This window comes from Mus caroli, unplaced genomic scaffold, assembly GCF_978045245.1.
Source record: "Mus caroli unplaced genomic scaffold, Mus_caroli_1 scaffold_9, whole genome shotgun sequence".
Classification (NCBI taxonomy): domain Eukaryota; kingdom Metazoa; phylum Chordata; class Mammalia; order Rodentia; family Muridae; genus Mus; species Mus caroli.
In genome coordinates, this window is record NW_028227264.1 from 83,927,580 (window position 1) to 83,944,465 (window position 16,886).

At 50.0% G+C, this 16,886-nt stretch overlaps 1 protein-coding gene across 1 annotated transcript; it reads right to left on the minus strand.

Annotated features, from left to right (window-relative positions):
* Positions 1 to 227: 227 nt before the first annotated feature.
* Positions 228 to 8,016, minus strand: Ckap4 (cytoskeleton associated protein 4). Its single transcript, XM_021174417.3, has 2 exons — positions 7,290 to 8,016; positions 228 to 2,689 (listed from the first exon to the last, which is right to left on the minus strand). Exons 1-2 carry the CDS (start codon positions 7,707 to 7,709, stop codon positions 1,382 to 1,384), a joined length of 1,728 nt encoding a protein of 575 aa, XP_021030076.1. The 5' UTR covers positions 7,710 to 8,016; the 3' UTR covers positions 228 to 1,381.
* Positions 8,017 to 16,886: the final 8,870 nt, after the last annotated feature.

Consider the following 16,886-nt stretch of genomic DNA (forward strand, 5'->3'; position numbering starts at 1 on the left):
TTTGTAGACCAGGCTGGCCTCGAACTCAGAAATCCACCTGCCTCTGCCTCCCGAATGCTGGGATTAAAGGCATGCGCCACTACGCCTGGCTTGAGAAAAAAATAATTTTTTAAAAAATTATACATCGTAAAAAAAAAGTCTTAAGATGGAAAAGTTACCAATTTTCTTATCCCGAACACTTTATGCTGATACAACGCATCATCACTAAGTTCTCAGAACCCACTGACTGAAGGTCGTAACAAAGCTCAAGTGTTTATTAAGAATTAAAAATACTGTAAAGAAGCCATACAGTTCATTTCACAGTAAACTAACAAACCTTGGGTTTCTTTTCAGCTTTTTCTGTTTTTTTTTCCTTTCCTTTTTTTGGGGGGGAGGGGGAGGGGGGAAGGGCAAGGCAGCCATCAAAGACAATACATCTCAAAGGGCAAGGGTACATGGAGAACAATTACAGAAACTGCAGCCCACGTGATCCTACTGACAGACGGGGCCAGGTGAGGCAAAGGGAGGCCTCTCCAGAGACGCTGTGATAAAACAAAAAGACCTGGCCCACATCTCTCAGGGATATGCCCGAATCCTCTGTTGAAAATACAGCTCTCACATCAGGACCCAAAGAACACCTCCTCCAAACGCACATGGGGACCCCTCCTAGCCTGGTGACGAAGGTGGGTCACCAGAACCAGAAGGGCACTGGGCCTTCAGGACCTACTGAATTTGCATAGTTACCATTTGATTGGATTAGGGAATGGAGAGAGACCATGCCTCTGAGAGTGACCCTCAGGCAGGTTGGGGGTGGACGTGGGGTCCTCTTTTGCCCATTCAGAGCTGACCTCTAGGAGTTTTTACCAGTTCTAAATGGAAGACAGGAATGAGACAGCTTCTAAAAACCCTGGCCAGAGTATTAAAAAAAAAACAAAAACAGTAAAATTAATTTTCCTTAAAGACAATTTTTTTAAAAAGTGCCCCCCACCTGTCCTTTGTTGTTTTTCTATTTTACTATAAATCTGACGGCCTGACAGGATCTTTTTTTTAGGTTAATCTGCTTCCTGATAATCCCCAGTTAAAGCCACTGTCATCTTTCTAACAGGAGACACATCCTTTTCTGCACAGGGCTGGCTGGGCCTTCAGGAAGCCAAACCAAAAGCAGAAACAGGACTTAAGAAACCAAAGGCATGTGGTAATAGCTGCAAATAAATTAACTGGGCACAGAACACCAGGGCGGTGTCCAGCCGGTATCTGCTGCTTTCCGTGGGGTGGGGGAGGGGCAAGAAGGTGACGGGAGGGCACCTGGGAGAAAACAATGGGATTTTTTTTGTTTTGTTTTGTTTTGTTTTGTTTTGTTTGTTTTTGGTCGTAAGAAACTGAGCCCACACACGCAGTTCATTTAGATCTTTTCATGGATCTTCTCGACTTTCAGAAACAACCTATCCAGGTCGTTCCGCAGGTCGTCCAGCAAGCCCTTGGCTGACTCTAAGTTATTCTCATTCGTTTCGATTTTGACGGAGTAGGCCACCAAACTGTCCACGGCAGTCCTGAGCATTTTCAAGTCTGACTCCACTTGGCTCACTGAGGATTTCAGGTTGTCTAGAGAGGACAATCTGTCCAGGAAGTCCTGAGGAGGCAAGCCCGAGGCCTGGGCTTGGTCCTGGCTGAGCAGTGAGACAACTTGCTCCTGCAGTGACTCCACGGTACCTGGCAGCTCACCCAGGCTCTGCTTCAGCTCCTTCAAGTCGCTGGACAGGGCCAGCTGGGTCTCCCCCAGGCTCCTGACTGTGCTGGCCAGGTCAGATGAGGAGCCCAGGTTTCCCACATGCTCCTGCAGCATAGCCAGGCGCTGCTCATACTCCTGGCTCTTGGACAGGAGCGACTCCAGGCTTTCGGTGTGGCGTGCAGAAGCCACCTGCATTGAGTAGACCCCGTCCTCTACATACTGGAGCCTGGCACCCAGGCCCTCAATCTGCCTCTGCAGTTCCTCTAAGGCTTTGGAGTCTTTGAAGACAGCACCTTCCTCTGACCCATGGGCCCCGACCTTCAGCTGCTGTAGCTCTTCCTCCAGTCTCCGGATGTCCTCTGGGAGACGAGAGGAGGACTCCTCGGACTGCAGAAGCTTCTCCGTGAGGGCCTGCAGAGCCAGGCGCTCTGAGTCGGCCGCCTGCTTGAACGCCTGTTGCTCCTGCTTGAGGCTCACCAGCTCCCGCACCTCTGTATAGACGTCGGACTCCATCGTCTGAAGGGAACTCTTCAGGGCCTCAATGTCCCTCTCCCTCAACATCATGGAGGCCTGGACCTCCTTCACGGCGTCCTTCAGAGTTTTCACGTCCTGACTGCGATCTCCCTTGGATTCTTCCAGGGAGGCCACCTTCATCTTGACCTCATTGATCTCCTTCTGGCTCCTCTTCTGGACGTCAGTGAAGATGGCGATGTTGTCATTGATAGACTTGGTAAGCTCCGTCAGGCGCTCCTCGACTGTGTTCTCCAGGGACGTGAAGTCTCGCTCCCGGGCATCCTTCACCACATGGATCCCATCCGACAGATCTTTGAGAATCTCATTCTGCAACTTCTGTAGAACTTCACTAATTCGGTTGAGCTCGCTCTCCCCTTCCTTCACGGCTTTCTCTGTGAGATCCTGTTTATGCTGGGAGCTTCTCAGGAGGGACTCGAAAGTCCCAAACGTGGCTTGCAGGGATTGGACCTACGACCAAAATCCAGACGTTAGCCACTGAGAACAAACAGCTGTGTTCACTTACGCTCACTACCCCTATTCTCTGCATGGCCAGTCCCAGGAGCCTCCAGATCAGCGCTCTCCGTCTAAAGGTAGTTTTACGTGGTGGCTGTGATCATGGTCACATGATCAGGCCCCTCCAGGTACTCCAGAGTCGGCTCATTACCCACATCGGACCGGTCAGCATAGTCCATATGCGTCTGTCAACCCTCTCCTCTCAGCAAATGGACAAGCCATGAACAGACGAGTGCCAGGCAGGCTGACAGGGTGGCCAACGCCTCTTCCCACTGAGATTGCTGGCTACAGGATGAGGGAGGCCTGGAGCTGCTCAGACCAGCACATGACCAGAAACCCACTCATCAATCAAGACAGCACACGGAGACAGGCAAGATGACATTCTGAAGATGAAACGCAATCCCTGAATACAGCTGTTTCTGAGGGAGTTTACTCTTGAACTGTTGGGCCAATTAGAACAGTCTATACTCTCTTCCTTCCCTCCCTCCCTCCTTCTGCTATTTTGGGCTGGCTTTCTAGCACTCGCAGCTGAGCATCACAAATTTTCTTAGGAAAGAGCCTGAGACACATGGAGACACTAGGCACAAAGCTAAGAGACTAAGTCGAGGTCTGTATCTATCACTTCCAGGTGTTCGGTCTCTGGCCAGCCACTGTCCGTCCCGGACTTCAGTGTCCTCATTTAAAAATGCGAGCAGTGGGCCAGGTGATTTCTTGGGACACTCTGTGACTTTGTTGCTACCCACTCATTCGGCATAAACATCACTCTCAACTAGCCCAGCAACTCCAATCACGCTGGGCTGGCACACTGACACAGATAGTAGTAGTAATAATAATAATGAAAGAAGAGCAAGCATCCCAGCAGTGTAGCCTTGATCCTGTAAGTCCCTAGGTTCAACTAACTATTTCTGGACTACGTAAGAGACACCCGCTAAGACACCATGAGATTGCTACCAGCTAAAGCCAGTGTGGAGCGCTCTGTGCGATAAATGATGTCATTAACAGTCAACAATTAAACGTATTTCAAAGAGGGAGGAAGACTGCCATTCTAGGTTAAACTAAGTTTGAAAGTTTTCCAGGGGTGGAGAGATGCCTAAGTGGTTAAGAGAACTGACTGCTCTTCCAGAAGTCCCAGGTTCGATTCCCAGCAATCACATGGCTGTTCATAACGACTGTGACTCTAGTTCCTTAGGACCTGATGTCCTCCTTTGGCTTCCTCAGGTACCAAGCATGTATAATACATACATGCAGGCATAACACCCAAACACATAAAATAAAAATAAGTCTTTGTGTGTGTGTGTGGGTCCTCTCCATTTAAACAAGAGATGAAATAGGTTGCTTGCCTGGCATTCACAAGACCTAGGTTAGAGGGCCAAGCACTTAATAAATTGGGTCTGGTGGCATATTCCTGTAACCTCAGCACTCAGGAGGGAGAAGTAGAAAGATCAGAAGTTCAAATGATCCTAGGCTACATCTGAGGCTGGCCTGGGCTACATGGAATGCTATCTTACAAAACAAAACAAAACACCAACAAATTAAACAAGGCTCTGAAGCCAAGCTGGGTAGGCAAATCTTAGCTCAACGCTTCACTGCTGTTTGCTCCTGGATGAGTTACATACTGTCTGTGTCTTGTTTCCTTTGCCATAAGGTGTGACAAAAATAGTACCTGACTCACGGTGATAGTCACCGTGAGAACTGAATGAGTCTAAACAAGTAAAGTGCCTAACTGTGCCTAACCCTCGCTGGCCGCTTCATGCAGTAGCCACTGTCTTCACCAGGCTAAGCTCTGTCCTGAGTTCCTCAGAGGCTCACGGACTCCTAGCAGCATCTTCCACTCAATGCCAAAGGAGAAAAAGAACAGGGATGCACACAGGATACCCTGCCTGCAGCGCATGCCCACTGACTGCTCGAGGAACTCAAAATCACGTTCACTTCCCAAGTCCCGGGTTGGATCCGAATGGGGTTCTCAGGGCCTCCCAAAAGTAGACGATTCCCCTCCCCAGCCAAATACAACCTGAGTCATAAAAGAATACGCTGAGAAGGCACTAGAGAGAGGTGACCTCTAAAACTGGGTTAGTAAATCACAATGCCTTCCTGTTCTAAGCACAGCACTGAAAATAGAAGCATGGGGGTGAGCCCAGCGCCTGCAACATGGCAGGCTACCTTCAGTGTTTTCTCAATGGACCAAAGAATGGAGGAATTCAGAGCACTGCCTGATAAAGCCTGGGCAGGCTGAGCTCCTATTTAATCCCAGGTTGGCACTTCACAAATGGCTAGGAAGTGAATCAGATCAGAGACTATTACCAGTCCCCCAAGGAACCCAGTGTCTCCCCTTCTGGGGTCGTGGGGGGGGTGCTTCTTTATGCACAAAGAGCTCCTAACAATTAAAATGCACTGGATGGATGTCTGTCCTTCTGACATGTGGGGGATGTCTGCTGTGTGGTGCGTGAATGCCAGCGACGGAATAATGGCTGCAACTCCATCCCTGCCTTTGTGGAGCCTTCTGGGGGTAACAGTGGACAGGCCGGTGCTACTACTAATGGCTGACAGTCAACGGGGCTGTCGCAGGCATTCATGTGAAGGCCGGACGCTGACTGCTCTCCCTGTTCACTTGTTTGTTTGACACAAGGTCTCTTACTGGAGCTGGAGCACCCCGATTTGGCTGGACAGGTCGGCTGGCAAACTCCAGAGATACCTCCTGTCTGCGCCTCCCCAACACACCAAGTGTGGACTACCAGGCCCAGCTTTTTACACAGGTCCGAGAAATCTGAACCCATGTTCTAATGCTTTCATAGTAAGCACTTGACCAACTGGGCTATCCCCAATCCCAATCCTTACACATCTTGATGGTGCCTTCCTCTTGCCTGGAGAATGAGAAAGAGGCTCAAAGAGGAAAGTGATTTGCATACAGCTGTGACTGGGAAGGGGTAAAACCAACAAAGAAGACCAAAAGGCAACATAGGAACTAACACCCAGGTTCTTCAACCTGGATCTAACCACTTCGGGCTCAAGCTTCCAACTCCCCCTGTATTCTGTCACTGGAAGGCTAGCTACCTTCGGTCCTTCAGGCATATTCGAGATTGTCCCCTTACCTGTATGGGGTCATGCCTTCTCCTGATACTTCTAATGGCCAGCCCTGTCCCACATACAGACCCACAAGCCCTTTCTTCCCAAAGTGTGCCTAAGTTCCCCACCCCTGAAACCTACTTAGGATGCCACTTCACAAGCTTGATCTGCGCCTTTTCCTCCTCCATATCCTCCACAGGGCCCACGCACAGCCATACAACTATCAGGCTTCAATAAATATTATGACTGATTAGGAAGCAAGGAAACAGGCTAGCGATCAGACTCCCGCGGGGTGTCTGTGTTCTTAGGATGGTCTGACATTCAGCAGGCAGAGCAGAATCGCCCACTTCATTCCCCCAGATAAGTCACCTCCCTTGGCCTACACCACTTCACAGGCTGACTCACTCCAGTTGCTCTTCCAGTCTTGAGAGGAAATTCCTAGTGGTGCACACTCAACAAAAAGTAGGGACTTGGCAGGGCAAGCGGCATGCTGGGAAAGGAGGCCGTGGTTCCGGTCTCAGAAGTGGCGGGATTTTTTGTTTCCGTCCAGCAAGTGCGTTTCATTGAGCAAGGATGTGGGTGGAGAGGATGGAGAAGGCACTTGAGGGAAGGGGGCTACACTTGGGCTGGAAGGGTAGAAACTGAGCAGTTTGCCATGAGATTTGTTTGGTCTTTCCTGAAACAGCTCGCTAGGGAATCCTTCCTCACGAATGGCCCACACTTTCTTCAACAATCTGCGACTCAAGCCAGCTGCGGTCTGTGTGTCAACTCACTTTGTGTCTCTTAAACCTCAATATTCTGGTCTGGAAAATGGAGTCAAATTTGTCACCCCTCTCTTCCTCCCTCTAGTTAACTCTTTGGGTGAGGAAATAAAATACAGGAGTACGCTGTCTACACACCACATAAGTGTGACCTAATACTTCTGGCCTGTGTTTCCCCTAAAGCTGGAGTAGGCTACTTCAAAGGCCCACATGGGCTCGTTGGTCCAGCTAAGGACAAGGGACCTAAAGATAGACACCATTTCATCTGAACTTAGCAAATGACTAAGCTCACTAGCTTCCCCCCCACCCCCACCCCCAAAGCTCTAGGTCTATTAAAAACTGGCTCGGGTGACTCCTACTGGCATAGCCAAGGTGAAGTCTTGACTAGAGGCTTCCAGGGATGCAATGATTTCCCTTCCAGCCTCCTGTTCCAGCAACTCTGTCCATTCAACGGTTCCTAATGCAAAAAGAATGGGCTATGTAGAGCCTGCCGGCTTTCTTACAGGTCACCGCTAATGTCCTGTGACAGGCCCTTGGCCCATCCTCCCCCAATGGTCTGGCCATCCTCAGAGTCCGGTCTATCCCTCTCTGAGACCATTAACAAAGCGGGTCTGGGACCGCTGGGCGCTGGGGTCCCAGCTCTTGCCACGGGGCCTAGGCAGGAAAGGACCAGGGCCCCTTCAGGGAGGGCAGGAGCTGAGTCCCGACCCCGCCAAAGCTGGAGTACCCACCTTCTGCTCGACGCCCTGCAAGCCCTGGCCCAGCTCATCCCTCTGACGGGAGAAGTCCTGGTGGCCACGCCGGACCTGCTGGACCTCCTCCAGGACGTGATGGACATACCAGCCCGAGAAGGCGGCCGCCGCCACCAGGGAGAGGTAGAAGAGAAAGTTGAGCACCCGGCCAAGCCTGCGCGAGCAGGACGCGGAGGACGCGTTGGCGGTGGCGGCTGAGGACCGGCCGCGGTGTCCGCTCCGGTGCGCCTGGTTCTGCGGGTGCTGCGGCGGGTGCGGCGCGGGAGGCTGCGGCTGCTGCGGCGCCGCCGCCGGCTTCTTCGCCACGTCATCCGCGCCGCCCGACGGGTGGGCGCCCTTGTCCGAGGGGCTCGCGGCGCCGTGGCCGCCCTTGGAGCCCCTTTGTTTGGCCGAGGGCATGGCGGCGGCGGCGGCGGCGGCGGCTCGGCGGGATGGGCGAGCGGGGCGCGCGGCCCGGGACGCTGGCTCCGGCTCCCACGGGGACTGCGCGGGCGGCACGCGGGCGCAGCGGCGTCGGAGCGGCCGGGAACGTGGGGCAACGAGAAAGGAGGCCGGCCGCGGAAGGAGGAGGGGGCCTGGCTCCGCCGCCGCCGCGGCGCCGACCCCGCCTCCCGGGAAGGGAGGCCGAGCCCAGCCCGAGCGCCTGCCACGCAAGCGGGCCGCCGCCCCTCCTCCCTTCGCTGCGACCCCGCGGAGGGCGGGCGGAGCCCGGCGGGGCGAGGCTGGGCGCGGCTGCCCGGATGGCTGAGCCTCCCAGTGCCCGGGCTACCCTCGAGTGGAGTCAGCGGGGTGGGGGTGCTCTCTGAGCACTGTGCTGAGCACGATCCCCACCCGGGCGGAGGGGGAGTGCTAGGGGAAGCGGAGAGCACGGATCTGGAAGGTGGGGACAGGAGGGGGGGGGGCAGACGCCCTACTTGCCCACCACTAAGCCGGGAACACCCCTCCTCTAAGGCCGCCCTGCAGCCGGGCCAGGCCTTGTCTCTTCCGGAGAATTTTTGGGCTCGAAGGATTCTGCACCCAAGCACCTTGGGTATTGGACTAGAACTTGTCCTGGGGAGCTGAGTTACTGAGTTATTGAGTTACTGAGTTACAGACCCTCTTTGCCTGGCCAGTAGACTGTATGCAACACCCTCAGCCCCTTTGGTTCTTTTTTCTTTTGGGGTATCATACAGTCTCTCCACAGCTCCAGTTCCTGACAGGCTGTGGGTTGAGTGTAGGGAAGCCAGCAGCACCCTCACTTAGAGGGACACAGGTTGAGGTTGTCACTTCCACATTTGTAAAAAGAAATATAACAATGCCAGACCTGTGCTTATCAGCTGGTATGGGCTCTAAAACCCTCGCAAACGCTTTGAACGGTTGAGATTACATTTGCCCATTTTATAGGAAACACACAAGGCTGAGCCTCAGCCCCAAGAGAATGCAAGGTCCCACACAGCCGTGTTTTGAACCTTGGGCTGATGCTTCTGAAGCCCATGGGTGAGTCTTCACTCATGACTGGGGGAAACCAGAACCCACCATCAGTGCAGATCCATTGGTAATACCAATCTGGGCCTTTTCCCCTGCACCTGATCCCGCAGTCCTAGTGTGTACTTCTGCGCGGCAGAAGTAGGAATGCTATTTCTTCTGTCTGTAACTTCCTCCCAATCTGCTTAGAGGGGGAAAAAAATAGAAACAAAACTGGAATCTTCCCATGTTCAAATACCACCGCTTCCATACTTTGGTGGTCACAAGCCCGACGATACCCCTCTTGAGAAAAGTATTTTCAAGAAGACACTGAATGTGCTTGCTGAAGGCCTACTGTGTGCCAGAGAGATGTCTGTCCACTGCTAGAGGCACCTTCCTCGAGGACAATCTCGTTACTCCTCATTCTTTTCGTAAACCACCTTTAAAATCCGAATGGGCACATATGTGCCTGTGATCACGGGATCTGGGTCCTGGCGGGGGTGGGGGATGGGGGGAGCATGTTTTAATGTTTTAAAAACCAACGCCTAAGAACTGAGACAATAAATGAAAAGAGAACTTGGAAAGCAAACCGTAAGCTGTACACAGAGTAGAGAATGAGGAATAATTTGGAGAATGAATTTGCATAGTAGGAGAACAGGAAGGCTATTTCTGAGCAGGAAGTGGGGTAAGCCCAGGACACCTGTCTTGACTGGAAGGGTGTGTGCTGTGTATAGAGAATGGCTATCGATTGCAAAAGGCCACAAAATAAGGTAGCAAAGGAAGCAGGAGAGCCACTGCTATTGTGAGGAAAACACAGAGGAGATTAAATTTGGGCCAGAGTGTGCCCTAGCGAAAGCATCTGCTCTAGACAGAAGAGAACGCCCCCTCCTTGGGCTGAATAGCAGACACGGTAGCAGAAACAACCTAGCTCAACAAAGCACAGGGTTCCTCAGCCTGAAGGACAGGGAAACAGGAGATCATAGTCCTAAGATGGCCAGGACTACCTTGCTTAAAAACCATCTCAGTCCAAGGTGTGATTAAGATTACTGGTGTGCGAATGGAGACCTTCTCCTCCATCATCTGTGTTAAGGAGACAGCAGCAGGCTGGAACCCAGCCAAGCTCTGGCCTGGAGGCAGGAGCCCTGTTTGCTCTTTGAGCCGTGGCTTTGCCATCAAATTCCATGACCTTGAGTAGTGGACATAACTCCCCCTCTGAACTTCAGGGCCACCTTCTCTGTAAAGCACATCTCTAAAGCTCCTTTTTACTACGGCATGAATCTGTTCCTTAAAGAAAACAGTCATTTATTTGTTAGTGAAAATAATCAGTGTCTAGTTTTTGGTTTTGTTTTTTTTCTAGGAGTTACATGTGAGGGCTAAGGTGGGAATGGGAGGCATCTCGGCTGCTCTCCTGTCAAGCACTGGGAGAAGAGTGGGTGACAGGTCAGAGTGATGCCTCAGTTGATAAAGTGCTTGCCTTATAAGCACATGGACCTGCATTTGATCTCCAGAACCCATGTTAAAGGCCGTTCCAAGACCGGGACGATCACTTGGTGGATAAGAGCATTCATTGCACAAGCATGAGGACTTAAGTTCAAATTCTCAGGACCAACATAAGAGGGCAGGCATGGCTGCAGAAGAGTGTAACCCCAGTGCAGGCAGGGGTAGGGTAGGGAGGAGGTGATAAGGAACCGCAATGATTGCTGGGGCTTGGTGACTGTCTGCCCAGCTCCAGGTTCATTGAGAGATGCTTGTCTTGGGAGATAAGGTGGAGAATGGTAAGGCAGGGTAACTGAAATCTCTGGCCTTCACATGAGAGCACGTGGACATGTGCACTAGTATACACACATGTGCATACAGCACACACACACACACACACAGTGGGGAGAAACCAATGGATATAACATAATGGTCAAAACCGTGACTCTGGGATAAGCTGACTTGGGGTCACATTCAGTTCTAGAACCGTCTGTAGAACATGATGTCCCTGAATTTCAGTGACCTCATCTATCAACTGGGATGATGAGACGTGGTTCACCACACTGTGAAGACTGCAGCAGAGTCACCATGTGATGCTGGTTTCATAGCAAGGCTCTGTGAAGAAAGGGTAGCTAATACCATTTGCAGAGCCACAGGGGACACTCAGAGCTTCACAGAGCTCCTATGTCCGGATTTCAAGGATTGTCTTTCATGGTTGTTTCTGGGAGCTCCTCACTCTGTATGTGGCTCCCAGACCACAGCCTAGGATGTGTTTAACTTTAAAAGGCAGTCAGTGTTCTCAGAAGTAAGCTGTTTGGTTACACCCATAGGAGGAGGGGACCTGCCCAGAGCCAACATGGAAGTAAACCTTGTAGAAATGGGGATTTCTAGAGATTTCCATCCTGCTGACTTTGTGTATGGGCACAGCATGCATCCAAGGGACGCTCCCTCCATTCCTTCTTCCTTCTTTCCACCCTAAAGTGTGTAGAATGGGACAGGAGTACGGATGAGCCAGGCACATCTCTCCCAGACACACAGCTCTTCCAGGATGCCTCCAGACACCCGCGTGTTACATGGACTAAATTATAAGGTTGAGTTCGGAGAAACTGTCGTCTTGGTTCCCGGTCAGGATGCCCAAGGAAAGAGCCCCCAGGAATGTCAGTTGCTTCCTCTCGGTTCTGAGCTGATTCGGGGCCCCCAGTGTTTTACAGAATCATAGTCTCCTTCGCAGACTTGGCCCACCCATCTCTCCATGCAGTGTATTAGCAAGCCTTTGTGGCGTTTCCTTCATATGGGGCCCAGCGTCTCCCGCTTCACCTGAGCTCTTCTGCTGATGTGGTCAAAGCTGCCGACACCTGGGTAACTGAAATAGCTCCCAGCCTGGCCTTTCTGTTTAAGGATGTGATGGCCTATTGTATGTGTTCAGGATCAAAGTCAGCATATCTCCATTAAAGTACAAGTCACATTGTGTCATATTTCTGTCCCAACTCCTCCTAGGACTTCATGCAGCCACACTGCGTCCTCAGTAGGCCAGGTATCTTACTACCTGGGGGCTTTTTGTTTCCTGGCTCCCCTTTTGTTGCCTGGTTAACCTTATCTCCTTGACTGTCTTCTTTGATTTATTTTTTAAGATTTATTTATTCATATGTGTATTTGGTGTTCTGCCTGCATGTCTGTGTGAGGGCGTCAGATCCTCTGAAACTGGAGGTACAGACACTTGTGAGATGCCATGTGGGTGCCAGAAATTGAACTCAAGTCCTCTGGAAGAGTAGACAGTGCTCTTAGACTCTGAGCTATCTCTTCATCCCTGTTTTATTTTAAATGTCTCTATGGTCTGTATAAACTAACTCTCTCTCTCTCTCTCTCTCTCTCTCTCTCTCTCTCTCTCTCTCTCTCCAACATTTAGTTCTTATCTGTTTCTTCTCAGAAATTTAAGCTCTGAGTTGCATGAGTAAAAATGTTACTTAACTCGTTTGTCTATCCCCAGTGCCTAGAATATACCTGGCATATAGTAGATGTTCAATAAACATTATGATTATCGCATTACTAAAACCCCTCTTGTAAGAGCCAAAGGATGGGGAGGTAAAAATGTTATCTGCAGAACGTGCCATGTCCTTTGCACTCGTGAACTCACAGCAGCTATGGGTACCTGCACAAGATCAAGCTAGCCCAAATATGGGCATAGATGGAGAGGTGCTCTCCAAGCCTCACCCCTTGATAGGAACTATTGGCAGTTGATAACTGGTTGGGGATGTTTCCCAGGGTCTGGATGCCCCCACACCTGTGCACATGGGGCAACACTTATTTGACTCAGTGGGAGTCTTAAAAGGACATGAAATTTCAATGGGGAAATCTATGGGGAGCTGAAGGGCATAAAATCACAATACTTTGTATACGTGTATTAAATTCTCAAAGAATAAATAAAGATTGTTTTTAAAGGAGAATGCTTCATGAGCAACAAAATTCATCTCTCTCTGCTTTCTGATTGTGGGTGCAATGTGGCAAAGTGCCAGCACGACTTCAGAGTGAACCCTTCCTGCCTCAAAGGGTTCCTGTCAGATATGTGACCTCTGCAACAACGACAACAAACCTAATTAATACAAAGGGGTTCCCCTGGGAAATACTGGGCTAAATAACTAAAGGCATGAGGTACAAGATCAATATGTACAAATCTGGGGACTGCGAGGAGGCCCAACAATAAGAGCACATTCCGCTCTCGCAGGGAACCTGAGCTCAGTTCCAGGCACCCATGTTGGGTGACTCATAACTGTAATGCCAGCTCCAAGGAGAGCCAACTGCCTCTAACCCCAGGAAGCACCTGCAGTCATGTGCACATACCTTCGCAGAGATACATATAATTTAAAATAATTTTTTAAAAAGTCTTTAAGGAGCTGGCAAAATGGCTCAGTGGTGAGGAGCACTTGTTGCTCTTTCAGAGGACCCAGGTTTAGGACCCACATGGAACTTTCAACCAAAGTAACACCAGGGGATCTGACACTCTTCAGGCACCAGACATACATACATACATATATACATGCAAATATATATACATCCGTACATACGTGCAAAACACTCATATACTGAAAATAAATCTACATTTTAAAATAAATCTTTAAAAGTAATCAACCATATTTATATATACTGGCAGTGAAGAATAAACTTTCAAAGCAAATAAAATCCACCTAGGGTCTTCCCTTTGGTAATATATGACATCATGCAAATCCATCTATCTAGTGTTTTTGCCTTCATAGGACAACCGCAGGGAAGAACAGTGCGGGGAAGGAAACCAGCAAGGGCAGCCTCCCAGACCTTCCATGTGATGATGGGGAAACAGGCCAGAGTGCTGACGGGAGTGGAGCGGGTTATCATGGTGCTGATGGGAGTGGGCCGGTGATTGTGGTGGGTATGGGTATGGGATGAGATGCTGCTGCTCATGCCAGCCACCATGGCTGTGACAGTGAGAGGCCCAGGGCTGACACAGAAGGGCTGAAAGGAAGCTGTGGTGACTAGCCCATGCCTTTGTAATCGGTCACTCTTCCTGATTGCTTACTGCATGCCAGTCTCCATGGCAGGCACTGGGCCTGTAGAGCCTCCTTTCAGACTCAGTAAATCTCGGATGAAGGTACCACAGTACTGACACAGCCTACTGATGGGTGTGAACAACTCACTCAAGGTGACATAGCTTAAGAACTGTGGTAGACAGCTGAGGTAGAATCCCAGCAGCTGAGCCTATAGTTACAATAGCACACAAATGTAGAGACCTATGTGTAAATAGCTAACCCAAAGACATTTGGCTCTCAGATAAGATTCTGGTTCTTCATGCTGCCAAGTGCCTCCCACTGGGAAGGGAAGGGGAGAGAAAGGAAGGGAAGGGGAGAGAGGGGAGGGGAGGGGAGAGGATACAGTGGTAATTCACTTCCCTGTTGAGGGAAGGGACCTCACCTCAGCCCGCCAGTGGTAATTCACTTCTGTGTTGCTCCTGCTTAGGAGGACATTGTAGTGAGTGTGTCATAGGCAGAGAAAGGCTGTTCTGTGAACCACTCAGTGAGCATGGCCCTTCATGTCCTTCACATCTAATTCCTCCTCATCTTCTTCAATGTGTTTCTTCCTTTAACCCCTTCCTACCCTTTGTAGAGCCAACTGTGTTTCCTCAGAGTTGCCCTGGTTTGCCATTCTCTCAGGGACTTGGCTCGTAGGTGGTTTTGGGTTTTTTGTTTTGTTTTGTTTTGCCTCTACTCCCAACCTGGATCAAGTGTCCCTCGAACCACACACCTCCAGTTCCCAGGTAGGACCTAGCACTCATCATGGCCTGACATCATTCCTGTTTACTCACTGCTCGCCACCCCAGAAGGAGCCTGTGGCCTCTTCCTTTTTTCATCTCCAGAGAAAAGGGCTTCTGTTGCTGCGACAAAACACTAAGACCAAAAAGCACGTTGGAGACCAAAGGGTTTGTTTGGCTTACACTTCCAAAGGAAATCAGGACAGGAACTCATGCAGAGAAGGAATCTGGAGGCAGGAGCCGATGCAGAGACCATGTAGGGGTGCTGCTTACTGGCATCATAAGGTTTGCTTTCTTTTGAGGCCCTCTTTCTTGGCAGGTATGTGGTTGCTGCATCACCTTCTGATGAATGGATGGATGGGTGGATGGATGGATAGATATATGGATGGATAAATGGGTGGATGGGTAGGTGGATGAATGGGTAGATGGATGGTGGATGGACCAATGTGAGGAGCAGATGTGGCAGCAGTCCCAAGAAGGTGCCAGGGACTGCAGCTAAGTCGTATGACTTGCACCTGACTTCCTCATATAAACCACAAACATCGTGAGAGCTGCGCAGGTGTACCAGGTTACTGGCGAAGCCATTTTGGTGGAGATATGCCCCTGCTGCCTCGATTAGCTGAAGCTGCGTACCTGGTGAGGTGATGTGGCCTGCTGTGAGTGGATGGGAACTGATAGTATATAAGAGTGAGAGGCCCAGGGCTCGAGTTCTTTCGCCTACACAGTCAATGCTCTCCCAATAAACGTGTGCAGAAGGATCCTATTGTGGTGTCTTTCTTGCTGGCGAGTCAGGCGTCCCACAGATGGATGGGTGGATGGATAGATAGATATATGGATGGATAAATGGGTGGATGGGTAGGTGGATGAATGGTTAGATGGATGGTGGATGGACCAATGGATCGATGGGTAAATGGATGGGTGGGTGGGTGGATAAGTGGGTGGATAGGTGAATGGATGGATGAATGGATGGATAAATGGGTGGATGGATAAGTGGGTGGATAGGTGAATGGATGGATGAATGGATGGATAAATGGGTGGATGGATAAGTGGGTGGAAAGGTGAATGGATAGATGGATGGATAGATGAATGGATGGATAAATGGGTGGATGGATAAGTGGGTGGAAAGGTGGATGGATGGGTGGATGAGTGGCATATAAGTTTGCCTAAGGTTCTATAAACCACACACCACAGAGTGGCTTGAATGATGAATATTTGTTTTCTCGAGGTTCTGAAGGTTAGAAATAAAAAAATGAAGGCACCAGAAGGTTTGCTTTCTTTTGAGGCCCCCTTTCTTGATGGGTAGATGCTTGCTGTGTCGTCTTCTGATCTTTGCTTTGTGCATATTTGTCTCTTAGGTCCCCCTGTCTTCTTTTGATAAGGATACTAGTCAGGTTAAATTATAATGCACTCTAACAATCCCATTTTAAGTTAAACAACCCTTTAAAGACAGTCTCCAGTGCAAACACAATTGGTGAACACTCTTTGTATAGTCGCTGCTCCGGTACTAGATATACCAGAGGGCTTCAGCGTATGAATGTAGGAAGACAGCTCAGCCTACAACTGATGGAGGGATGGATCTAACCATCGATGATCTAGACTACTAACCTGTTTTTCAACATCTTCCATTGTCAGGTAGTCAGTCACCCATTCGATGAAGAGAATGTCAGGACTTTGAAAGTCTAGTGAAAGTGGGTATTATATGTAAGCGCAATGATTTATAAGAGGACCAAACAACACATTGTAAATATGTGTTGTTAATTTAACAAAAACTGAATAGAAGAGATAAGCAGACAGGATGGATTCCTAAGAAATTAAGGCAGAGAATTAACTATAAGTCCTCCCCACGCAGGATTTTTATCCTGCCCTGCCTTGCTCAAGTACCTCCCACATCTTATTGTAATCAACCCACAGGAGCAGGAGGGATAGGGTTAGGGTGTGGAAACCCTGCCTTCCCAGCCATCTAAGGTTCTAACCTTCTGCCAGCTCCCTCCCTCCAGCTACTTGTGAGCTCTCCTTTGTTCAGGTCCTTCTTCCCAGTCCTCCAGCCTGGAAGTCCCATTGCTTCCTTCTCTGGGAAAGTGTGGTCCCAGAATGCCCTTCTCTGTCCCCAGGCAGGTCCCCTGATGAACCACGTGGGCCTGAACAAAAGTGATAAGCGTGACTGGGTCCATCTGGTCCTGTATGGAAGGCGCTGTGTGCGTGGTTCGGGTTCGTTGTCAAACTTCTCTAAGCCTCACTTTTCTTCACTTGTAGAGTTGCATGACTATCTCCTAGGACCTGTGAAAGTAATAAATATTAAAAAGCCCATGGAGGCTGGGCAGTGGGGACACACACATTATCTCTGTGAGATTGGAGCTAGCCTGGTCTACAAAAAGAGT

Excerpts from the sequence above, each read along its gene's own strand:
- Ckap4 (XM_021174417.3), bottom strand. The coding sequence starts at position 7,709 with ATGCCCTCGGCCAAACAAAGGGGCTCCAAGGGCGGCCACGGCGCCGCG. Across the intron at positions 2,690-7,289 it reads TGCAGGGCGTCGAGCAGAAG|GTCCAATCCCTGCAAGCCAC; the intron begins GTGGGTACTCCA and ends TTTTGGTCGTAG.